The sequence below is a fragment of the Prionailurus viverrinus genome, chromosome E1, assembly GCF_022837055.1.
Source record: "Prionailurus viverrinus isolate Anna chromosome E1, UM_Priviv_1.0, whole genome shotgun sequence".
NCBI lineage: Eukaryota > Metazoa > Chordata > Mammalia > Carnivora > Felidae > Prionailurus > Prionailurus viverrinus.
In genome coordinates, this window is record NC_062574.1 from 35,167,999 (window position 1) to 35,193,593 (window position 25,595).

A 25,595-nucleotide genomic window follows, 5' to 3' on the forward strand; every position below is an offset into this window, starting at 1 on the left:
GAATGGAAAAACCCCAAGTGTCATCGGCTCGAATAGGGTAGAAGCTCATTTCTCCCTCATGTTAAATGCTCCGAGGAAGGGGCGCCTGGGTGGCACAGTCGGTTAAGCATCCGACTTCAGCCAGGTCACGATCTCGCGGTCCGTGAGTTCGAGCCCCGCGTCAGGCTCTGGGCTGATGGCTCAGAGCCTGGAGCCTGTTTCCGATTCTGTGTCTCCCTCTCTCTCTGCCCCTCCCCTGCTCATGCTCTGTCTCTCTCTGTCCCCAAAATAAATAAACGTTGAAAAAAAAAATTAAAAAAAAATGCTCTGAGGGAGTCAGCCCACAGCCAACAGGGTGCTCCAGGGGGCAAAGATGACAGTGAGGACCCAGCCTCCCCTGTCTTGTCGCTCTCTTATCCTCGAGCATGATTTGTTCCACGGCACAATATGGCTTCTGGAACGCAGCCCTTCCAGGCCATATCCCAAGTAACAGGAAAGAACAGAGGGAAAAGAGCACTCTCCTCCTTAGGGCAATTTCCAGAATTGTGCAGACTACTTCACGTACATTCTCTTGGCCAGAACTGAGTCGCGTGACGACACCTCACTGCAGATGATGATGAGAAATAGAGCCTTCATCTCCGACATCCATGGGCCCACCGACAGGTCTGTACGTGAAGACCAGAGAGCATGTGTCCAGGGACTCATTAGGATACAAGGCAGACGTGAGCAGAGGGCTCCCAGCTTAGGCGCAGGTGCTTATGTCCCTGCTGTAGCTGCTTATGTCTCTGCTGCCCTAAGTCCTGGGACTTGGGCAGCGTGGGGTCCTCTCAGTCCAACTGTGGGAGGGACACGCTGTGGAGCCAGCCATGGGGCCTGTCCGTTGAGTACCTGTCACTGCACAACAGCGGGCAATTTGTAGCTAAGCCCGGCACCGGCCCAGGGAGAAGCAGCAGCGGTAAGAAAGCAGGTGTGTTCATTGTCAAGGACAGGCACACACTCAAAGGCCAACAACTGCTCAATGCTGTGAAAAGCATCTTCAAGACGTTGAGTCTGGGGCCACAGACTGCCTTTTCTTAGGAAGCAGCGAAGGCGCTGAGGACAACGGCTTTTTTTTTATTTCCTTAAAAAAAAATTTTTTTTTTTTGCTATAGAATAACCTACACAGAGAAAAGTATACAAATCCTAAGCATATACCTCCACAATTTTCACAGACGTGGACACACCCAAGTATCCAACACACAGATCAAAAAGTATGAGGCTTAGCTTAAGGTTAAGGTTAAGGTTAGGGTCAGGGTTAGGGTTGGGGTTGGGGTTAGGGTTAGAGTCTAGTATGGTTACAATCTAGTGCTGAACATCTTGTCTCTTATGAAGATTATAAAATCAAGCGGAGGGGGCGCCTGGGCGGCTCAGTAGGTTAAACGGACGACTTCGGCTCAGGTGAGGATCTCACGGTTCGTGGGTTCAAGCCCCGCGTTGGTCGGTGCTGACAGCTCGGAGCCTGGAGCCTGCTTCGGATTCTGTGTCTCCCTCTCTCTCTGCCCCTCCCCTGCTTGTGCTCTGTCTCTCTCTCTCTCTCTCAATAATAAATAAACATTAAAAAAAAGTGTAGAACGTTACTACACCCCCAGAAAAGGCCCCGAGCGTCTCCTTCCTGTTACTATCCTCCACCCTGCTCCCAGCATCTAGAAAATCTTTCCAGGCGATTCTATAGTCAATGCTGAGAATCGCTGCCTTTATAACAATGGTTATCAAACTTGGCTGCGCATTAGTATCAAGTGGGCGAGTGTCTGCGTTGTGAGGTGGAAGGACAGGGACAGCTAAGAAGGCAGTGTGGTGCAGGGGAGAAGCCTGGGAGCCAGACAGGCCTGCCACGTCCCAGCTGTGTGACCTTGAACGAGTTCCTTCACCTCTCTGAGCCTCACCGGTGACATGCGAATACTATCACACACCCTGCAGAGTTGAGGCTGGGGGGGCGGGCGGGGCAGGGCGGGTGGGATGTAAGTTCAGGCACATGTAGGGTCAGTATATGGCATCCGCTACTGTCCTTTTTATTAAAGGGTTACAGCCCCAGGAAGACTGAGAGCCCTTCTTTATGCTGATGGCATTTTCCAAACTGTGCTGAAAGGTACATCGTGCAAAAAATATTAGTTTGTGTTAGTTAAATATTGCATCCTGCATCCCCTCCCCCGCCCCGCCCCCCCCCCCCCCCCCCAGGAAATTCACAATGCACACCAACGTATTAAAGGCTCTGAGAAGTCCTGTATTAAACAGACCTCTTTTGGTCAGTGTCACCTCTAAGGGGCAGTTCACGGGACGCAGGTATTAATCATGCTCCTTTTTTCACAGCTGGGGTAATGGGGGCCCAGGCAGCGCTCTCGGTGCAGACCAGGCAGGGATCTTGGGCGCCGTGCTCTCTGAACCCCTCAGGAAATGTAGAGCCGAGGAAGGCAGACCATGGCCCGTCTGACCCACTACCTGTTTTTCTAAATGCAGTTTTACTGAAGATGATCTGATCCACATCCCTTGATTTACAGATGAGCCAATCGAGGCCCAGGGAGAATGACTAACTTGCTCAAGGTCACACAGTCAATTAGGGGCAGAAGCAGAACTAGATCCTAGGTCCTCCAAATCCAGGTATTCTCCAAAACACAAATCGGACAGGTGGGGGGAGGGGGGGGTGGGGGGAGGGGGGTGTGAAGCTCCACGACCCCCCATGACCCGTGTCTCAGTTGTCTGCCGTGCTACTTACACAGGCGCGGCCCCCTTTCTACCACTGCACAGAAACCCCTGCCGCGTCTCTCCCTCCTGCTGCTTTGGGGGGGGGGGGTCCTCTGCTTTCCACTTTGCATGGGGGACAAAGGCTGAACCTGACAATTGTGTTTATTTTAATTCTGTGAGAGTTGCAGTAAAACATTATTAACTTCCCGTCTGCCAGGGTGAAACATGAGATCATTTGGACAGGAACCTGGCAGGAGGCAACCTTTACCGGCTCGGGGAGAGTTTGCCAAACAAATGAATAGCACACGCAGGATCCTAGGGGGTTGTTTGAGACCACTTCAGAAAATAAATTATGTCCAAAGGTTCTCAGACTCCCTGAAGTACGTTATACAACAGTCACGTATTTGCAGTTTTCAAGTGTTTCTGTGTGCAGTCTGAAGACGCAAATAAAATCATTCGTATCGTTAAAATGGCCCCAGGGCGCCTGGGTGACTCGGTGGGTTAAGTGTCCGACTTGGGCTCAGGTCACGATCTCACGGTGCGTGGGTTCGAACCCTGCGTAGGGCTCTGTGCTGACAGGAATCCAGGGGACGGAGGCGGCGTACCGACCTCGGTTGGCCGAGGCATGCCGGAGAGCTAAAGGTTCATCTAGAAACAGCTGCGGGAACAGCGGGGCATAAACGGTGGCCTCAGGGTGGAGGCTCTTCCTGGGACAGCCAGACTACCCAGATGGCCTTTCCAGAGCGGGGAGATGCAGACTTGTCACTGAGGTGGAGGGTAAAAATAGTCCTGTGTGGGTGGCAGCTGGGCCCAGAGGCACCAGCTTCCTTGTCTCTAGAGCAGAGAAGGCAGCCCAGTTGACAGACAACTTCTCAGGCTCCTGAGGCCTCCCGGAGGCTCTGGGGGCTGGGGGAGGGGCGTCTTTCCCTAACAACGAAGCCCACCCCACCCCCCTGGACGCACACCAAGGGCTGGCAAGAGCTAGGGTCAGGTTTTAAGGTAGAGAAGGGCTTAAATCCTGGCCACATCAGCTACAGGCTCTGTGTCCTCAGGCAAAATCTCTCTCCTTTCAGAGGCTCCATTTTCTCATCTGTCAAATGGGGCTAATGGTTTCTCTCTATTAGGTTGCCACGAAGCTTACATAACAATGATAGCTAACCCACTGCCCTCTACAAGCTCACTCTTCCACCCCTCCCACGAGTGGTCCACCGCCAAGCACGTTCTTCAAGAGGGGCTCTGTGGAAAGGTCTACCTGGGCAGAAACTGAGGCCTCAAGACAAGAGCTGTGTCAGGCAGCCATCCTGGAAGCCAACCCTTCACCCCCAGGCGAGCTTTCAAGTGACTGTGGCCCCCACCAACCCCTGGGCTACAACCTCACAAGAGACCCTGAGCTAGAACCACCCAGCTACGCCGCTTCTGGCTTCCTGGCCCTCAGAAAACTGTGAAATCATCAATATTTGCTAAATTTGGGGATGAGCTATGATGCGGCAATGATAACGAATATAATTTCCCTTTGGGGGCTATTATGAGAATTGAGACGGTGCACAGCAAATAGCAAGGAGACCTACCGGGACCAGGGGCTCCAGAAAGGGCAGAAGGCAGGAGGGAGCCCGAGGCAGGAAGCCTCTGGCCAGCACCAGGCCAGGAAGGCCCCTCCTCCAGGACTCTGGGGAGGAGTCTGAGAGACCAGATACACAGACAAACAGGGGCCACGCCATATAGAAAAACAGAACTCTGATCACTACCTGTAGCAACAGCCAAGGAGGGAAACTACTCTCTGCTGCCATTAGTCTGGGAAGCCAACGCATACCCGTGTAGTAATAGCCCAGACGCAGCCAAGACTGGACCAACAGCTGACAGCTTCCCTCATTTTGCCCCTGCTTCCAACGTAGGACAAACTGGGAAAAACCAAACATGCTCCCCGAACCCAATCACATAGGGCACCCCCCTTTCTAGCGAGCACACCCACAGGTTCCATGCCAACAGCCTCTGAGCAGAACCTGAAGCCTTCCCTCTCTCCCATTATAAAGATTTCCTATTCCTCGGCCGGCCTTCAATTCTCTTCCAAACTCAAGCGATGGGGGCTGACTCCCTTGTGGTAGCGAGCTCTGAAAACACAGCCTTTGCTTGCTCTCACGTGGGTGGTGAGAGTATTTATAGGTATATTAACCACTTTTTTAAGCCACAGACATCTTATTAGGATAGAATAGTTTCCAATAATTGATATTTTTTACTTTTGATAATCATTTATCAAAAATTCGTAACATGGTTACTTTGATCACATAATGACATATACTATCGCAAGCCAAAATTAGTTTTTAACACTTATTATACATGTTTTAGCTTATCTTAATAAATAAAACACTTTAAAGCATAAAACATGTTACATTAGATCAAACTTCTGTGGGGGTACAGAAATACATATTCAGAGAGAAAAGAATGATGCTAGAGTTTACGATCATATGACCTTATTGTTATATATTTAAATGGACTATAATGTTCTCAAGTTGCTACAGTAGATTCCACCGGAAACATTTAAAAAAAACCCATAAAGGGGTGCCTGGGTGGCTCAGTCGGTTAAGCATCCAACTTCAGCTCAGGTCATGATCTCACAGTTTTGTGAGTTAGAGCCCCGTGTCGGGCTCTGTGCTGACAACTGGGAGCCCGGAGCCTGCTTCAGATTCTGTGTCTCTGGCTCTCTCTGCCCCTCCCCTGCTCATGCTCTGTCTCTCTCTGTCTCAAAAATAAATAAAAACACTAAAGAAAATTTTAAAAACCGATAAAAACCAATATTCATGATATACTAGAAATTATATTCTCTGCAACTTTTTTAAAAGTTTACTTATTTATTTTGGGGGGAGGGCAGAGAGAGAGACAGAGAATCCCAAGCAGACTCTGTGCTGTCAGTGTAGAGCCTGACGCAGGCCTTGAACTCACAAACTGTGAGATCATGACTTGAACCGAAATCAAGACTCGGGCACGTAACCAACTGAGCCCCCAGAGGTCCCCTCTCTGCAACTTTTAAACTAAACAAATGTAAGCCTGTCTATATATAAGTATATATATATATATGTATATATATATATATAAATATATAAATATATATATATAAATATATATAGATAGATTTATGAGAAATACAGGTACAGAAAATGTTTAAAGCAAAAAGTATTTGCCGGCTGTACTAATGTATTTCTGATGAACTGGGTGGCAGGAGAGGTCCCCGTGAGAGGGCACAGGGTGACGCAGTGGAGGGGTGTTCTTACTAAACAGCACTGAGTTGCATACGGTTGTCCCTAGTCACCAGAGTACTGCTTTTTGCCACTTTTGTTCCTAATCATCTCTCAGCTGTTTCCATCAGCTATGCGGCTGTCCTTGTGGAACTCGAGGTTCTATCTCCAAAAAGTACACTTTTCCACATTAGTATGGTGGTGACTCCCATTTACCTTGGTTTAGCTTTGTAAAAGGTTACAATTTTCCCGGACTTTTAAATGCCAGTAATATCATTAAAGGATTATCAGAGTTTACCTAATACCAAATGTTTATCTCAACTATTTTAAAGCGAGGCCTAAAAAACAAACGGAAACTCACTTAATAGATCATTCAGCAACCAGGGCACATGTGTTGTGGGGGAGTCGAGTGCACTGACCCCTAATCTGACCACCGTGCTGAGATGTGCCCCACGTGGTCTCACAAGTGGGACTGTCCTGGGGGGGGGGGTGTCAACATAGGAGTCACTGCCATCTTTTGTACAAGACTCTCCAATGCAGTACATATGACAGACAGTAAGGGTTTAGATAACATTTCCTTACTCATTTCAGTAGATACCGTGACAGGTAACCCTTATATTTGAACATTGCACCTTTACATAACCTCATTTTTGTTTTTAACAGATTCGTCTTGAAACAAATGCAAATTATTAGAAGACTTTTTTTTTTTTCCCCCAAAGCATTTTAAGACCTCTCATGAAATATGTACAACCAGGAATCACTTTCCTGGGTTATGAAGGAAATGCTGGGGCGGGGGGGGGCAGGGGGGAGAAACCTTTCCACGGCTTTACCTAAAAGGGTTCAAAGTGGATACGGAGTAGTAAAAAGACATTTAAAACAGCGTCACTTACATTGGCACAGTGTAGGGCTCACGCACAGAAGACAGCAAACAACTTGAAGCTGTTCTCGTCCGTTTTCGAGAAGGCACTACCGCTCAGTTTGTTGACCATCTGCACCACGCCTATGACACTCCCCCGACTCACGATGGGCATGCACAGTATGTTCCGCGTGGTGTAGCCCGTGTACAAGTCCACTTCCCTGTGGTAGCGTTCGAGAGCAAAACACAAACACACACACACACACAGCAGAAAGTGAACTATACATTCCGTCATAAGTCTCAAGTGAGTTTTGTGATTTACATGCTTCCATTACAAAGGAACTGTAATGGGGCCACTTAGCTTCTAAATTCAAGGACAGTGTGACATTTGGAAGTACTGAGCTAAAATCTTTTCAAACGCGTCCTAACCAATTTGTTCTTTTATTTTCAAGAGTTTTTCAGGACAGTCTCTAGGGGGCTTTCAGTTTATCATCCGGTGTTGAGAATCCAGCATGCTCAGGTCAACACAGACAAACCGGATGCAGAGCAAAAATATAATAAATTCGGTAAAATAGCGTTCTTTTGGACTTGGCTGTAGGCTATGAGAGATGTAACTTGCTAGCAAACAAACTTAAATGGGAGTTATCACCTTACGAATTTAGAGCAGGGGTCAGCACACCGCAGACTATGGGCCAAAACAGCCCTCTGCTATGTTAACATTTTTATTTCTTTAACGTATATTTATTTATTCACATGAGAAAGAGAGAGACAGAGAACGAGAGAGAATTAGAGAGCAGGGGAGGGGCAGAGAGAGAGGGAGAGAGAGAATCCCAAGCAGGCTCTGCAGCTGTCAGCACAGAGCCTGATGTGGGGCTCGAACTCACGATCCGTGAGATCATGACCTGAGCCGAAATCAAGAGTCAGAGGCTTCACCGACGGAGCCCCCCGGGCGCCCCTGTTAACAGTTTTAATGGAACACAACCGCACCATTCTTGAATGGATTGTCACCACCCTGCAACACAGCTGAGGACTTGTGCCAGAGACGTTATGGCCCCAAATACTTACTAACTGATCCTTAATAGAAAATGTTTGCGGCCTCCTGATTTCGAGAAAGTATTTTTTACAAATAGGACTCAGTTCCACAGACACAGCCAGGTAGCTAGAGGCGGCCATTCGTGCCTGGCTTCCTGCACTTAGAGTAATGTTTTGAGACTGATCCATATCGTAGCAGGTACCACGGTACAAATGGTCCAGCACCTCTCATGGCTGCGCAGTGTTCCAGGGTATGGAATATCCATCTTATTTACCCACTCACCAGTTCATGGATATTAGTATTTGCTGACAGCCAGTTTTTTGGCAATTGTGAAAAATGCTGTTTTGCAGATGTGCAGACAAATCTCTGGGTGGATACGTGTTGTTTTTCTGGATCCCTCGGAGTGCAGCCGACTGAGTGCAGTCAGTATATGCTTAACTCTACAAGAAACTGCAGAACTGTTCTCCACAGTGGCTGCACCTTTATCCATTTCCACCAGCAAAGTATGAGAACCCAGGCTTCTCCACATCCTTGCCAGCACTTGCCGGGGCCACTTTTTAAAAACTATCCGTTCACACTGCTGTGTAACGAGATCTCATCGTCAAATTATATCTCCCTCACATCAGGCATCTTTTCATGTGTCTAATGGCCATTCATGCATCTTCGTTTGTGAAATGTTTGTTAAAATGTGGGGTTCTATTCATTACAGTAGAGTATCCTATTACAATGGAAGAGTTGTTTACATATTCTGGAGACAGTATTTTGTCAGATTCAAGCTTTGCAAATATTTTCTCACAGTCTGTTGTTTGCCTTTTCATGGTTCTTAAAAGTTGACCCATAAAATTTTTATCTAACAGTTTTATAAATAAGGATATATAAATATTTTCAATGTTTAAGCGCTAAAATAGTAAGTTTGGGTTTTTTTGGAAAAAAACCTGAGATTTTCTACATGCTCGTAATTTATTGATAAAACATTACTAAGATAAAGTTGTGTTTATATACAAGTTGCACATGTTCGTCATTAATCAAGTTTCTGAAAAAAATGCTTACTGTTTATTTAATTGCCTCTTAAAGTAAACCAAATGTTTGAATTAATAGAACACTAACGTCAAAATATTTGAACTATTACTCCCTACCAGTCACAGCATCAATCTTGAGACTTCCAATTTTTAAGATTTGTTAAAATCAGATTATATAATTTGGTTTCTAATTCTCCAAAGAAACTCAAAACAAAATAAAAAACCTTTATAAGCCATCTGATATCCAACTTGAATAATATCCAATAAAAGCGGCAATCCATTGAGCCCCTGCTTTTTGTCTGTTGCAAAGTTGCCCCATCTCTTATGAGTATTTTCTCTAATTTTAGACGCACGCACACACACACACACACACACACACACCCTACAAAATAGGCATCAATGTACCATTTTAAAGATGAGAAAACTGAGACTCCAAGAGATAAAGTAACTCACTCCAGGTCACTCCAGAGTTAATTAATGATGGGACAGGGATTCCAAGGTAGGAAATTTCATCAGGAGAGGTTACTGCCTTGTAAGGTACGGTTTGATGGAGAATATGCCCAGGAAAAAATGAGAACACTATAATAACAATAATAAAATGATAATAATAATAATAAAAACGAAAGCAGCCTTAAAAGTTTAAACTGCTCCTGTATAAATGTGTTTATCGCATCTTAATCTCCTGTAGCTGGATAGCATTAGTGGTTTGGAGTCCATCATTTTATAAATATCTGAAAACACTTGAGGACTGATAAGAGAGTTGGTTCAAAGAAAGTGTCACAGAGCGCCCAGGAGGAAGGACCTCACGGCGATGGCAGGTGGGGAACTGGGGGCGCGTCATTACAGAGGCTCCAGCCAAGTGGGACGTGACAGAGAGAAGGATGGGCCGTAAGCTATTTCATACCTGTTGAAGCGTGGGTCTGCATAGGCATCTGGAATGTTCAGGACTTCCCCTGTTCTTGCTACCTGACCAGCAATCCCTTTCTCAATTGAAAATCTGCAGATATAAAACCAGAGGGACATGCTAATTAAAATATAGATGATGTCAAATAATTCGGAACATGGAACATTTCACCACCCACTAAAGAGTAAGCGAAAAAGCACTGTTTTATTTTAAATACTCGCACTAATTTTACGTTTACGTATTCAAAATCACCTTATTAGGACATAATACGGAAAGGTAAAGTAGAAAACCACTGCACGGTCATCACGGGAGAGCTTGTTGTAGGATATAATCCACAATACATTAAACTACACTGGGTCACAAGGTGAAATTGAACAATGAACTAGCAGTCTCCTCTCATGACCAATAATAATCTTTTATAGTTGCAAAGCACCTTATAATTTACGAGACGCAATATAAGTTTTCTTTAACTATTTATACCTATTTTTATTTATTTATTTATTTGTTAATTTTTAAGTAGGCTCTATGCCCAGTACGGGGTTTGAACTCATGACCCTGAGATCAAGAGCCTCACGCTCTACCGACTGAGCCAGCCAGGCACTCCTGAACATAAATTTTCTTAACGAATTCTCACTGTGGTGTGAACGGAAGCCCATAGGGTTCAGTAATTTGTCAGTACTCCTAAAATACTGGTGGCACAACAGAAACGAGGTCCACACCAGTACACGTCCCACCACACCACACATGTAGCCAAACTCATAGGTTACACGAGAGTTTACACCCGACTTGAGACACTATGCAGGACTAGGACTTGAAGGCATTTATAACACAAGCGCTGCCTAAAAATAACACAACTTACAACGTCTAGTATCTTTAATTCTCTAATTTGCCAAATTTAAAAACAGTCAAACTGCACGCTTTCTTTGATTACCCTTAATTATGTTTTGATATATCAGCATTTTCTTTTACAAATATATTCTCATTTTATAGTTTTCTCGTTGTGATATCATCATAGCTCATGCGCTCGTTTCAAAATTAGTTAAGAAAGATGTCTACAGTCTACGATATCTACAGATTTCAAAAGCCGGAAAATAATTTTCGTAATATTACATTTTCGACATTATAGGAAATCACTGTTCCTGAAATAAAGCTCAACTTTAAGGCTGTTCCCTAGGGGAAAAAATAAAAGGAAAGTCGACACAAAAGAGAATGAACTTTCTTAAAAGAGCAAAAAATGAACCCAACATTGCATAGAAAACAAGCTTGTTTCGTCCTGGTTTTCTTGAGCTTCGAGCAAGACAAACAGAACAAATTAGACGGCTGTAGGAAAAGAGTGTTAGAACCATTTCATGATTTATGCCTGATTTTCCTGCTTGGCTGCCTCTGTCAGCAGAGGCCCTGGCGAGGCAGGCGCTCACATACACGGCTGGCATCAGCCGGCCACTGGAGCAAGCACGGCCGGCACATTCCCCTCACTGTCTCTCCCAGGCCCGTCCACGCAAACTTCGAGTGACCGTCTCCAAAAGGAGATCGATACCAGCACCGTTAAGGGACACTGAGCCTTCGGCAAGAGAACTCCCTTTACCTAAATGACTACGTGCAGACTGACTTACTGAGGGGCTAAAAAGCAAATACACCAGAAATAAAACAAGTAATAATAACAAATCTAAACAGTGCCACGACTTCGGACTGCGAATCCGTGAGTGTGGAATGCAGGGCCCGGCACAGAAGGGGAAGTGCTCAGGGGCAGGGGCAGTGGCGAGGCCTGGCTCGGGGCCACACGCATGTTTCTGGCACCTGATCCGCTCTCTTACACGACAGACCAAAGAAGAGCGGAACTTAGTTCGTGAGGAATTGTGTTTTCCTACGGCGTTTGCAACCACCAGAGCGCCTTACGCTCTTGCGTGGAAAAACAGTTGCACGAGACGTATAAGCAAAGGAACGCAAGGACGATCTCTGGGCGTCAGTGACGGTGCTCCCCGCAGCGGTTCAGACTGTGCGACCTGACCGTGCCAGGCACGCCTTACAGTCAGACCCCATTCCGTCCATTTAAGCGACGGCAGCTGCCACTTAAGGAACGAAGAAGGCTGTAGTTTCCAGATGCAGCGGGAGTGTGCTATCTGACTGACCACACCAGCTGTTCGGTTACGGACTCGTGTGCTTAAGTCATTCAGTCTATCAGGTCCATTTCCGCTACGGTCTGGACGCTGAGACCGCCGTCGGCGATACCCCGCCGCTCCTACACAGAGGACCTGCAGACTCCACGTGGGATGTTCCTTTACCTACCTGGGAGCACTAGTAAGTTTTTCCAACATGATTTCCAAAAGGACCGCCTCCGGAAGACGGCATTTCCAGGAGTGACGCTAAAGCTTCCTAGGCGCGGTTTCGCTGGCACTGCAATGTCATTCCCAGAAGTACTACCTTCAGGAGGCGGGTCCTGGTGGGAATGATATCACAGTATGACAAGTACTGTCAGCATACCTGTGAACAGGCACAGAAAGGTGGGTAACGGAACACCTGCACAGCCGCACTCGCAGTATAGGGACATTCTACTTCTAGCTGTACCTGATTTCTTTGGTCTTCTCGAAGACAGCTTTTCCTTCCTTTTCCTCTCCGATATCAAAAAGGTCTGAATATAACTCCTTGTTCTTATGGTCTACCTGGAAAAGTGCACAACGGTCGGCATTCACCGGATTTTTTGCATATATCTAAAGACAAACGATAAAGCGAGAGTGAGCCGACGAGAAATTCAGAGTTTAAAGGCAAACGTTATCAGACACAAATCTAAATGTCAGCTGACCTATACTCCACCTGGGCAGCAAATGAGCGCGGTAACTAAACAAATATGAGCATATAAACACTCTGTTAATGTGCTGACACCGGCCGGCACCGATATGGACAAACAAACAGCCGCGGGGTATGCACGTCGTGCTGTTGCCGACACCGCACGGGTCTCGAAGGGGCTGGAATGCAGTTACCGGCCCCGCCCCCTCAGAGCCCTTCCCTCACGCCGGTCCCTCTTCCAGAAACTCTGGGCTTACCCTCGTGCCCCCCGGGTGAGCCATTCTGCCGGGTTGGTATTTGCGACACATCGGTTGTGAACAAAATACGAAACGTAATCTCTCGTGAGGTTCGTATTCACATTTGTTGCCCCTACTTGCTGCACTAACGATCCTGTGTAATTATTACTAAGCGTTTCCCGGGTGCCCACATGTTTACACACTCCGGGTGCCTTGATTCACTTAATCCTCACGGTAATAACATTAAGTCAGGGAGCATTTTCATCTCCACTTTATGTGTGAGGACAACCGAGGCAGGAGGTAACTCCTCATCCACTATCCCATGGCTAGTAAATGGCAGACCGCGTGTCTGAACTCGTGCTAGCTATTTTCATGGCCTGGCTCTTGTAATAAAAACACCCTTTTCCATTTCTAACTGGAACACTCTGTTCACTTTGTCATTCACTTGTTCATCAGTCTCTTTCCGCAATTACTTCTTTAATGCTAACATATCCCACTGACCCTGCCGGGCCGGGATTACGGTTGGAGAATTCCGGCAACCTCAGACCCCAGATTTTAGACATGAGATTTATTCCTCGGAGAAAAAGAGCTGATTCTTGGAGAAAAACAGCCATCACAAAAGTCTGTGCAAGAGGGACATGGGCCACCTTGTGGCCACCGGAAAATACATAATCTCATGTGAAACTACTTTATTGGTTTAATGAAAAGAAGTCAGCATGGGTTAGATAGACTGGTTCATCTCATATCATATACTTGTCTTTATAGATTGTACTCATTCACTGAGTTCAGGCTGTGCCAGGCACTGATTTTACTGCATATTAAGATTATGAGAACTTGACAGTTTGTCTCTTTCCATTAGCCTGTGAGTTCTGGGACAGCAGAAGCTGCTTCTTTTTCCCACAGTATTGCAAATGCCCAGCACAAGGCCTAGAGTAGAGGTCAGCTAAGTCCATCAGGCAAAGCCAGGCCACTGCCTGTTTTTATAAATAAAATTTTATTGGGAAAGGATTATGTTCATTCCTTTACGCAATGTTTAAGGCTGCTACAATAGCAGAGCTGAGTGTCTGCAATAGCGTTTGGCCCATGGAGAGTAAAACTTTACCAGAAAGGTTTGCCAACCCTTAGGTTAAAACACATAAGCCTTCCATAACCCAAGAAGTCTCAATAAATATTGGAGGAAGGATGAACGACATCAAGTTAGGGAGACAGTAATGGGACTGTGTTTTGGCAAACAGAAGAATCGCCCATTTATTCTGCAAACTCATGGTATCTTGAACTTTTAAATAATAATAATGGTCCTGAACTATTAGTGATTACATTATGAAAAGCAAAATTTGCATCCCTACTGACTAGGTCATGTTAAATGCTTAATACTTTGGCACGTACTTATGTTAATAATTATAAAAATCTAAACAGAACGGCCAATTTTCTAGAAAAGTGAGTTGACAAGTAATTGAAAAATCTGAGCAGAAACAGAATAATAGGGCTCCTGGGTGGCTCAGTCAGTTAAGAATCTGAATCTGACTCTTGGTTTCGGCTCAGGTCATGATCTCACAGTGCGTGAGACTGAGGCCTGTGTTGGGCTCTGAGGGGACAGTGCGGAGCCTGCTTGGGATTCTCTCTCTCTGCCCCTCTATTTATTTCTCTCAAAGTAAATAAACATTTAAAAAAAAGAAGAAATAGAATAATACAGACAATTGAAAAATTGTCAAAGCATTATCCCCATAAAAGGCATCAGGCCCAAATGATTTCAAATATGAATCACTTAAGAATCTTCAACAAATAAATTTCCACCCTATGTTCAGAAAGAACACAAGTTTTTCGGTTATTTTCAAAGCCCTGCTATGCCACTGATACTGAAAATTAACAAAGATACTATAAAAAAGCAAATCACAGACCAATTTACCTTGGAACCCAGAGGAAACTCATAAATAAAAATTTCAGTAAATCAGACTTAGGAATTAACGTATTATAATATTTAAAAACTATTCAGAACTGTTCAGTATCATAAACTCTAATATTTCATAATAGCAATAAAACAAAGGAAGAGATGATGCAATTATCTTCATGTCGCCAAAAATGCACGTGAAGCAATTTAGCCATCCTTCACGATAAAAACTTTGGTCAAGTGAAACCGAAGACTGGATCCACACGCATGTGTGTGTATGTGTACGTCTATACCCATATCCTAAGCCCCTACAATGTCTGGCTTTGACAACCGACGGGGCCACACCTGGTGGACCCACAGCGCTATGGGAACCTGGGACACTTGCCTTAAGGGGCTCACACACAGACTCACTTGCCTCAGGGACCAGCGCACAAGCAGCAGTTGGAGAAGCTCCTAGAATGTACCTGAAGGAGATTCATTTGCTAATTTTAAAGTGCCTGCCAGATGGGCAGGAGCCCTGGGGGACACAAAAGCGCTGGTGCCTTTTCTGCACTCCCCCTGTACCTTAACGGTGCTGATGAGTGCACCCCAGAGGCCGTGAAAGCCGGTGGGTGCACCCCAGCCCAGCGCTGCCCGTCAGCCTCACTACCGCTGGTGGGCGTAAGCAGTCCACACAGGGGGTCCTCCTTGATCACCTGGCTCTGGTGGCCGGGGCGGGGGTGGGGTGCTTGCATCACCGGGGCCTATAGGACTGCGACAATCCAGGCTACCCCTCGCCCCATCCCCCCAGGGCAAGACACCGACAACAGACTGAAACACACCCCTCCTTCCTGTGAAAAAGGCCTGTGGACTTGTCACGGAGCTTCGACCTGAGGAGCCGTCGCAGGCTTGCCCACCTGGAGACCCCAGAGGAGCATCAGGGATGGTTGGTCGAGGACGCCATCTTCGTGCTCTCCTCGGCCCTGTCACAGCTCGCCAGTACCTCTCAGAAAAGAGCTCGTACGCTCGTCTGGAGCCCCAAGTTTTACAAACGTCCCCAGTTCAGCCGCCCTGGAGGCAAGCTCCACAGCTGAGGCCCACGTACGGTCGTACGTACCTCTGCATCCTCTAAAAGCTGCTGCCTGACGTTCTCCTCATCAGCCAGAAACAAGGCGCTGACACATCCTTCCACGTGTAGCACTGTTAGGTCTTAGCACACCCTTCACGAGGGGGTCTAACAAGAATACATCCGGCTGCTGAGATGACCGCAAAGGTGTGAAAGACCATCAGGCGCCAGGGGAAGCCGAACCATGAGGCCTGCACAAGGTGCCCCTGCAAGGCCGGGGGGAGACAGCTGTCTCACCTCGTACAGAGAAACAACACAGAGACGGGCGCCTGGGGTGGGGGGCTCTGTGGGTTGAGCGTCCGACTTCGGCTCAACTCATGGTCTCACGGTCTGTGAGTCTGAGCCCCGCACGGGGCTCTGTGTTGACAGCTCGGAGCCTGGAGCCTGCTTCGGATTCTGTGTCTCCCTCTCTCTCTGCCCCTCCCCCGCTCACGCTCTGTCTCTCTCTCTCTCAAAAATAAACATTTTTTAAAAAGGAAACAAACACAGAGAGTTGAGCAAAATGAAGAAAATAGAGAATATGTTCCAAACAAAGGAACAAGATAAAACATCAGAAAAAGAAAACTACTGAAACGGAGATCGGTAACTTAGATAGAACTCAAGAACGGTCATAAAGACGCTCACCCAACATGGGGAAGAGACCAACACAGTGAGAACGGACAACACACTCAATGAAAAGCTGAGAGCTTTTCCTCTGAGATCAGGAATAAGACAAGGATGCCACTCTCACCGTTTTTGTTCAACAGAGTATTAGCAGTTCTAGCCAGAATAGTGATGTAAGAGAAAGAAAAGGCATCCACATTCGAGAAAAAGAAGTAAAACTGACATGATTTTATAGAGAGAAAACCCTAAAGACTCCGCGGGCGCACACACACGCGCGCGCGCACACACACACACACACACACACACACACAAAACCTTTTAGAACTAATGAACAACTTCAGTAAAATTGCAGGGTATAAAATGAACATACAGAAATCTGCTGCATTTCTATATACTAACCAACTATTACAAACAGAAATTAAGAAAACAATCCCATTTACAATTGCATCAAAAGAATAAAATACCGAGGAACAAATTTCATCAAGGAAAGGAGAGACCTGTATGCTGGAAATTGTAAGACACTGATGAAAAAAGTTGAAGACACAAATAATTGGAAAGGTACTCCATGCTCATGGATTGGAGGAACTAATATTGTTAAGATGACTGTATTATCCAAAACATCTACAGATTCAATGTAATCCCTATCAAAATCCCAATGGAATTTTTCACAGAACTAGAACAAAGAATCCTAAAATTCCACACACAATACTGCAAATAGCCAGAGCAATCTTGAGAAAGAACCAATCTGGAAGTATCACGGTCCCTGATTTCAAATGATATGACAAAGCTATAATAATCAAAACAGTATGGTTCTGGCATAAAAACAAAATAGAGAGTCCACACAGATGGTCAATTTGTGACAAAGAAGGCAAGAATATAAATGGGGAAAGGGTCGTCTCTTCCATAAAGGGTGCCAGGAATGCAAAGGAATGAAACTGGCCTAGTGTTTTGTAACACATGGCTAGACAGCCAGGATGCAAAGGAATGAAACTGGCCTAGTGTTTTGTAACACATGAAAAAACTAACTCACAATGGATTAGAGACTTGAATGGGAGACCTGAAACCATAAAATTACAAGAACAAAATATAGGCAGTAAGTCCTTTGACCCTGGTCTTGACAATGTTTTTTTTTTTTCTGGTTTGTTTTTTGTTTCTTTTTGTTTTTGGATCTGATTCCAAAAGCAACGGCAACAAAAGGAAAAGTAAGTGGGAATACACAAACAAGAAATCTTTTGCACAACAAAGGAAACCATCAACAAAATGAAGAGGAAATCTATTGAATGGGAGAAAATATTTACAAATCATATATCCAGTAAGGGATGAATATCCAAAATATGTAAAAAATGCATACAACTAAACAGCAAAACACAACAATCCAATTAATAAATGGGCAGAGGATTTGAACAGGTATTTTTCCAAAAAAGACATCGGATGGTCAACAGGTACGTGAAAAAGATGCTTAATTAACATCATGAATCGTCACGAAAATGCAAACCACAACCTCTATGACGTATTACCTAAAACTCTTGAAATCAAGAGTCAGAAGCTCAACTGACTGAGCCGCCCAGGTGCCCGAATTATGCCTCGTTTAAAAAAAAACATACAATTTGCGGTAGTGGGTGATTCATTTGGTTGAGCGTCCAACTCTTGATTTCACTTCAGTTCACGATCACACGGTTCACAAGATAGAGGCCCAGGCTGACAGCACAGAGTCTGCTTGGGTTTCTCTCTCTCCCCTTCCTCACTTGTGCACAGGTGTCTCTCAAAATATATAAACATTAAAAAAACCCCGCAATTAGTTAATAGAAAGAAGAGAGTGCATATATTTGATAAGGCAAATTTTACTGTTCAGTGTGCTATTGAATATGTCGGAAAATCAAGAAAATCAACTGAAAAACAATCACAGGTTGTGAGAAAGGCTTCTTCTGTTTTAAGATCAGTGATTCTGAACATAACATTCACGTTTTCATTCTCCCCAAATAGAGGCTTTCAGTTTGAACTGGTACTCTTATGTGCTGAAATCAGAAATCCTAGACCTGTTTCGGGAACATTTATGAACTCCAAACATCAGAGGGTCATTCCAAAAGCCACCTGCCTCTCTCATTCATGCCCGCACACACACGCGCACACACACGCAGCTTTACTCGTAAGTGGAAAGCAACTTCTTGATAACAAGAGTGGATTTAAGATTCAGTGAAAACAAGGCACACTGTTGGATGGAAGCAGGGAGAGTAACAAATTTTCCTCAGGGTGTAAGCTCCCATATCTCATCGTTAGGTATGTTGGTTGTAGGACCCCAGCAGATACTACGTAACTACTTAAGGACTTTTCCTCGTATTCCTAATTTGCTAGGAGTTTGCATCTACTGGGTGTTGAGTATTACAAAGTTTTTGTAATCCATTCTTAAAATAATGTAATTTTTCTCCCTTTACTCAATTAGAATCGGGAACTACGTTAATTTATTACTTAACGTCGAACTGCTCTTGCATTCCTGGGGTGAATGCTTCTTAGCTGATGTCACCTTTCCTCCTGGGTTTGCTGTTATCACTGATTTCGGATGTTTGCGTCTATACTCTGCTCAGTGGCTTTCCTTTTTTCTACCGTTGGGGAATATGAGCGTTAGGTCAAAAAGTCAAGGAATAGCCAGTGTCGGTGAGAATGTGGAGAAGCCGGAACCCGGGTGCACTGCTGACGGGAACAGAACCTGGTGCAACTGCACGGAAAACAGCCTAGCAGCTCCTCCGGAAGTGAAACACACAATCCCCGCGCGACCCGGCAGTGCCACTCCCTAAGTACGGAACAACTGAAAACACGTATTCAAGCGAAGAAAGCTATACAGATGTTCAAAGCAGTACTTTTCCCATCAGCCAAAATGTGGCAACAATCCAAACGTTTACCAGCTGACGATGGGCAAAGAACGTGCATGTCTATCCACATAACAGAGTATTGTTCAGGCACAGAAATGAGTGAAGTGCTGATATTTGCTACAACACGGGAGGACTTGAACACAGTACGTTAAGGGAAAAAAGCCAGGCACAAAACCCACATATTACATGATCTCTTTTATGGGAGATGTCTAGAACAGGTAAATCCACAGAAAAAGAATTAGGTTAGCGGTTGCTTAGGATGGGGGCGGGGGTGGGCAGGAAGGAGAATGGGGGCCTCAATAGATGATGGCTAAAATGACACGGAGTGTCTTTTTTAAGTAATGAAAATGTTCTAAATCGACTGGTGATGGCTTCACGTATCTTTGAATATGCTAAAAACCACTGAACTGACCACTCGAAACGGATGAATAGTGTGGTATGTGAATTACATCTCAACAAAAACTGTCTTAAAAAAGATAAATAATACAAGAACCAGTCAACAAGTATTTTCCCTAGTCAAGCTGTGTTAATCCATATATTTATATTTCTATATTCTTAATATTTTTCACTTCATAGAAGTCTACTTCCTGTGGCTTTCAGCTCCAAGTGCCCACTAGTCTTCCAGAAGAGAGGAACACGTAAGACTAAAACTAAACAGAACGAACCTCAAGTGGTTGGGAATCCCCAGTACGGTCGATATGCACAAGGTCTTTTGGAGAATATAAGAAGGCACCGAATGTTTTTCAAAGTTTAGCTCGCCACTAAATAATGAAAAGCTCAGACATTTTCCCAAAAGTTATTCAAACCCCCTCACAATGAACAAAAGTCACAAAGAAATCAAAGCAACACCTGGAGATCACTAGGCGCCGTCTTTCCATCATGACTTTAAGACAGCTTATGCCTCTAATAATGCATTAAAATGTTCCCCCATATATTAGGACATGAATCATTTTCGAACAAAAACCAACCTACCATTATGTGTTCAAGTAGAGAGTCTATTGCGACTATGTTATCAAAATATGTCCTGAAAAAAAAGGAACAGAAAACTGGTAATTACTCTAAATAGGAACACAGAACATCTTAAACTTTGCATACATTTCCCAGTTTTGTCTACATTTAAGTAAAAAACGTAAAGATACACGTTGTTTGATTTTTGTCCTTTTGTGGAAACAACCAATAACAAGTTACTTTAGAGATAAATGAAACCTTATCAGTAACTTTGGTATGGAGTATCTGATTTCAGAGAGTATTTTATTGGTAAGTACCTATTTTGAGAGCAAGTCTGTAGCATTTAAGTAAAACTATGAAGGGATAAAATTGCTCACCATTTTTAGTATTTTCATGAATAACTTTGATCTGAAATAAAAATGTTCAAATTTGCTTAATCTCATTAATACAGTTAAAATGTAAATTAGCACTGAAAACCTGGAAAGTTAAAACACAGTTGCACTGTACCGAGAAAGCCATGGAACTCACTGGAGAAGAAACGTCAGAATACAAGAAATAATGACGACCTGATCATTTTACACGAGTAACTTGTGTTCATTATTACAAACAGCAGGTAAATACTTAGGAGATACGTGGCAGCTACATTAAAATGTCAACCTGATAAACGAGGAATGAGTAGGCATGTATCCTAGGGGATATTTTAATATAGGATCTACTGGTTCCTGGGAACTTAGCAAGGGACTCAGAATTAAGATAACTGAATAGTGATCAACAATGCCTTTCGCTTAAAAGACAAATTACCCAGCTTGGAGCCACTGAGACTCTGCTAATGTAACGTACCACAAGCAAGGGGGGAAGGTCCAGTGGGTTTCCCCGAGGGAAGAGATTTACAGGGATCAAATCGGGCTGTGGAAGCCTTGCAAGGTATTCAACTACACTAGCAAAGGAAGGTGAGTGGCTTCCCTTCCTGTGTGCTTGGGTGGTCAAGTCATGTGTCCCAGAAGTACTGTTTGATTCTGTCTCGGGGACACAGGGGCCTGGCAATCAAAGGAAAGCACCCTCATTCCCATGCTTCTCTAATTGCGTATTTTAAAACATCACGTAACACAAAGCAGCACCTTCAGACTAATGAGTGCTGGGGTCCCAACAGTCCTTGATGAGGAAGGTATTAAGTGCCACCAAAGTGGCCCGTGAGGGAGAATGTGGTCCCGGCCACTGCCAGTGGCCGTGGAACAGCAGGTACGTTATTCCTCCGTTAACTTGCCAGAGGACGTGGCCCTGAAGTGACCACCTCCTGGGCCATTATTTCAGATTTCGGCCATTCAGCAGATGGCTCAGATCTACAGACAACCCCGCTGGGAGCAGGGGAACCAATATGAACCGACGCTGCGGTGAACGTCTCTACCTGCTTCCGCCCCCACCCAAGGAAGCTTTTCCAGGGCAAACTTCAGGGAAATGGAACATTTTCTCTAAGGTGGTATTTGAGCTCCCATACATGGGAAAATTAAAATAAAAGTAATATTGCCGATACGGGGCGCCTGGGTGGCTCAGTCGGCGAAGCGTCCGACTCTCGGTTTCGGCTCAGGTCGTGATCTCATGGTTCGTGAGTTCCAGCCCCACGTTGGCTCTGTGCTGACAGCGTGGAGCCTGCTTGGGATTCTCTGTCTCTCCTTCTCTCTCTTTCTCTGCCCCTCCCTGCTCACTTTCTCTCTCAAAACAAATAAATAAACTTAAAAAAGATATTGCTCACCTGGTTTAATTTACTGACATTTTCAGAAAATGCCAGAGAGGGTTTTTGGAAAATAATAAACTAGAACATTTCCTCTTCTACTGCTCTCGGCTTTCTCCTGCAAAAACAGAAATACTTAGGGGCGCCTGGGTGGCACAGTCGGTTAAGCGTCCGACTTCAGCCAGGTCACGATCTCGCGGTCCGGGAGTTCGAGCCCCGCGTCAGGCTCTGGGCTGATGGCTCAGAGCCTGGAGCCTGCTTCCGATTCTGTGTCTCCCTCTCTCTCTGCCCCTCCCCCGTTCATGCTCTGTCTCTCTCTGTCCCAAAAATAAATAAACGTTGAAAAAAAAAAATTAAAAAAAAAAAAAACCAAAAAAACAAAAAAAAAAACAGAAATACTTAGTACCTTTAACATGCGCTAGTGACTCTAATTAGAAGATATGCACCAAATTGCAAATAAGTATTATCGCGTATACGTCTGCAATCCTTCAGTTGTAAAGTGACCACGGGTGCGAATGTAGCTTCACGGTCCGGGACGGGAACCTTTCTTACCAGACTACTGACTGCAGAATACACAGTACCTATTGCCGTCAGAGCCTGCACTGAGGGTAAACCCCGGATCCGGAAGAACTACGTCACCCCTAGAAACCAACACTTACTTGGATACGTCAAGTAGGAAGTCATTCAATTCGGTCTGCTTGGCAAGGCCTCTGCACACCTGCCAAAGAGAATGATGACTATTAATTGTAAGAGAGCTCCCCTTACGAAAAGGAACAATTCCAGAATACTATTTTCCCTCACTGTATTTTAAAAGACGTGACGCGATCACTTTTTATAACATGGTAATACTATCAATGGCAAGTTGAGACTTGAGATACTTCAATCCCAAGTATCTATGGAAGGCTTACGTGTGCTAAGCTCTGTTTTACGCACTTTATTATCTCACTTAATCAGTACAGAACACCATGGACTGGGGATTTGCTTTCCTCGTTGAAGCAAGAAGTCGTGCAGAACCACGCTCCCGCTCCAGAGTCACTGAGGGACGGGGCCAGCATTCAGACCCAGGCGATCAACCTCCACGGTTGCTCTTTAAAACTACTTCCCACTTTACACGACTGACACGTGGGCACGCATCCCGCTTATACGCGAGACGGTCAGGTCCGAGAGGTCCTTGCTCCCCACGCTATCACTCTGTAACTGTGTGCTTTTTCTCCTCCTATCCCACAATCTGAGTTTGCTGAAACAGATTTTTCCGCAACAAAGAAAGGTGGAAGGTACAAGGGGAGAATTGTTTTGCTGCTGTGTCCCCGAATTCTGAGGTTGAGTTACTGGGAGACACAATAAAGTCTGTGGTCTTTCCAATTAGAGCGTATTTTCAAGAGAAGCCAGTATCTGAAATTGGACACGAAAGTTTCCATATACCATTTAGTTCAGAGGATGCCTTAATTTAGGAAATGGGACTCATGATAATATCAATGTTACTGCCAGCAGGAGGCCGTCGGTGGAAAGCAAATACTGTGACAGAGCCCACACCATTTACTGTATAAACGATTTATAGTTATACATAAATACACGGCAAGATATTAAATACACGGCAAGAGAATTGCAAGATATTAAAGGCAGGGAGTAAGTAAATATAAGTTAGTAAACACAAGAGTTGAGAAATAACAAAACACCTAATATCCAAAAATGACACACTATGGTCACTTAGTAAGCCCCCCACCCCCAGGGGGGCACCGGAGCCCCCGGGAAAACACGCCCGGGACACACCTGCACCTGATGGATGGCTACTGAAGCCCAGGCAAGATTTGCTGTCGCGACCTACAAAAAAAGGGATGACACACGTTTTGATTAGTCACATGCAGAGACCCCAACACAGCACCTCCAGCATAACCATGTATGAGTAGTTTCCTGAGCCCACTGAGTATCTGAATATTTTGCCAAACGCAGAGCACCGAATATGTAGAAGGTTTCTCTTCCGTATTTCCTGCTCCTTTATAATGGAGCCTAACGCTCTCTCGATCCTCTTAATTTGGGATAAAAAAAGCAAGACAAAGGCCCAAGAGAGCTAGCCTCCGATGATTTTCGCAGAAAATGATCACTTTCCAGTTGAACAAAAACACTATTAAAATGGCCTCGGTGACTAGCATAAAACGATGAAGTATTTGCAACCTCCTGCTGACAAGTTCTCAAATTCCTGGCCCTGCCGCTTCTTTTATTGTTTGTTCGCTTCCCCAACATTTGCTGGGTGCCTAGTAGGTACCGGGCACTCCTCTAGACGCCGGGGACCCGGCCACCAGCAGCGACACCGCAACAGCTCACGGCGGACCGTGGGAGAGAGAAAGACGAGGAGGAGAGTCAGTGAGGTGCATGGCACGCCAGCTGCTGACAAGGGGCCAGAGAGAAAAGGAGGCCCCAGAGGGAGAGGAAATGCTGGGGGAGCCGCCCGAGTCCACGTGCAGTGCTCAGGGAAGGCCTCCTCCGCGAGAGGGCAGCACGTGGGGACAACTCCTGAGGGGGGCGGCTGGGTCGGGACAACGAGGACACGCACAGCCCAGGCCGAGGGACAGCACGTGTGCGGGCTCCGAGCCGGAGCGGGTCAGCCTTGCTCGAGGGTCCAGCGTGGCTGGGGGAGGGGGGAGCAGGAGGTGGGGGTCATCCCGGTAAGTGGACAAAGCCCCTGAGGGACGGGCGCATATGCACCCTGGGAGGGACACACACATCCCGGCAGTAACTGGTTTTAGGGTTAATGAGCCAATTCTGATCCAGGGAATACTTCACGGAGCCCACTGGTTTCCAAATGTATTTGGTGCTGGAGCCTTTACTCAGGATACGCTCTAGGGAGAGGTCGTTTTTAAGAAAACTTTATAAAGACAACCAGAAAGTGAAAATTCTACAAAGTCATCCTGCTACTTTATTTAGTTCATAATACGGCACACTTCAATTTGTCCTGTTAGAATGGATTCCTACTAAAATAAATTATTGGATTTCTTTTTTTTATTAACGTGTAGGTATTATTTTTGAGAAAGAAAGAGAGACTGCCCATGCATACGACTTTGACGGGGGGAGGGGCAGAGAGCGAGGGGGACAGAGGATCCCAAGCAGGCTCTGAGCTGTCAGCACAGAGCCCAAAGGCGGGGCTCGAGCTCACGAACGATGAGACCGTGACCTGAGCCGAAGCTGGACACTTAGCCGACTGAGCCACCCAGGCGCCCCTAGATTACTATACGTCTAATTGAATCAGTTTTCCCTCTAAATAAGTACAGAAGAAAAAGTTTTTAAAAACCATCAAAACGTTGTTAAGCAACGTGTGGTTTGCGCTATTCACTCATCCATTAACTGAACAATATTAATGAGTAGCCTCAGCGGGCTAGCCTCACCTCCTGATGACTCATACAGAAGGCTTCTTTGCCCCAGTGCCGATACAGCTCAAGGATGCCAATCAAATCACCGATTGCAGTGACAATTGGTAAACAAAGAACAGACTGTATACGAGTCCCAGACTCCAGGCCAGTACCTCGTGGAAATCGTTCGTCCTGAAAAATAAAGGGAGAAAAGATACAAATTCAGTTTCAGTAAGACATGGAATTGTTATGTTATGATTCTTATTTGTCAGAAACCGCCTAATACTTGCAGTAAAACACAGCTAGTCTCTTTAAAAGGAAAACCAAATGACAATGGACACTATAAACTGTA

At 45.3% G+C, this 25,595-nt stretch overlaps 1 protein-coding gene and 1 non-coding gene across 17 annotated transcripts in view; both read right to left on the minus strand.

Moving 5' to 3' along the window:
• The window catches only part of LOC125151381 (pleckstrin homology domain-containing family M member 1-like), a 116,061-nt gene that overhangs the window by 18,632 nt on the left and 71,834 nt on the right, over positions 1–25,595 (minus strand). For 10 of the 16 annotated variants that reach the window (XR_007146770.1, XR_007146769.1, XR_007146773.1 and 7 more), the window contains 6 exons: positions 25,280–25,435; positions 23,670–23,720; positions 22,559–22,617; positions 20,195–20,246; positions 12,305–12,447; positions 9,740–9,832 (listed from right to left, as the gene is read on the minus strand). Coding sequence is in view for 11 of the 16 variants with exons in the window: in XM_047832272.1 (XP_047688228.1) it covers positions 9,740–9,832; positions 12,305–12,447; positions 20,195–20,246; positions 22,559–22,617; positions 23,670–23,720; positions 25,280–25,435 (554 nt within the window). In the remaining 5 variants the exon portion in view is untranslated. Of the gene's footprint in view, positions 1–556; positions 645–6,817; positions 7,005–9,739; positions 9,833–12,304; positions 12,448–20,194; positions 20,247–22,558; positions 22,618–23,669; positions 23,721–25,279; positions 25,436–25,595 lie in introns of those variants that run through there. The other 6 variants (XR_007146772.1, XR_007146771.1, XM_047832277.1 and 3 more) reach the window with 3 other exon arrangements.
• On the minus strand, positions 10,266–10,338 carry TRNAK-CUU (transfer RNA lysine (anticodon CUU)). The gene has a single exon. It is a non-coding gene; the product is annotated as a tRNA-Lys (tRNA).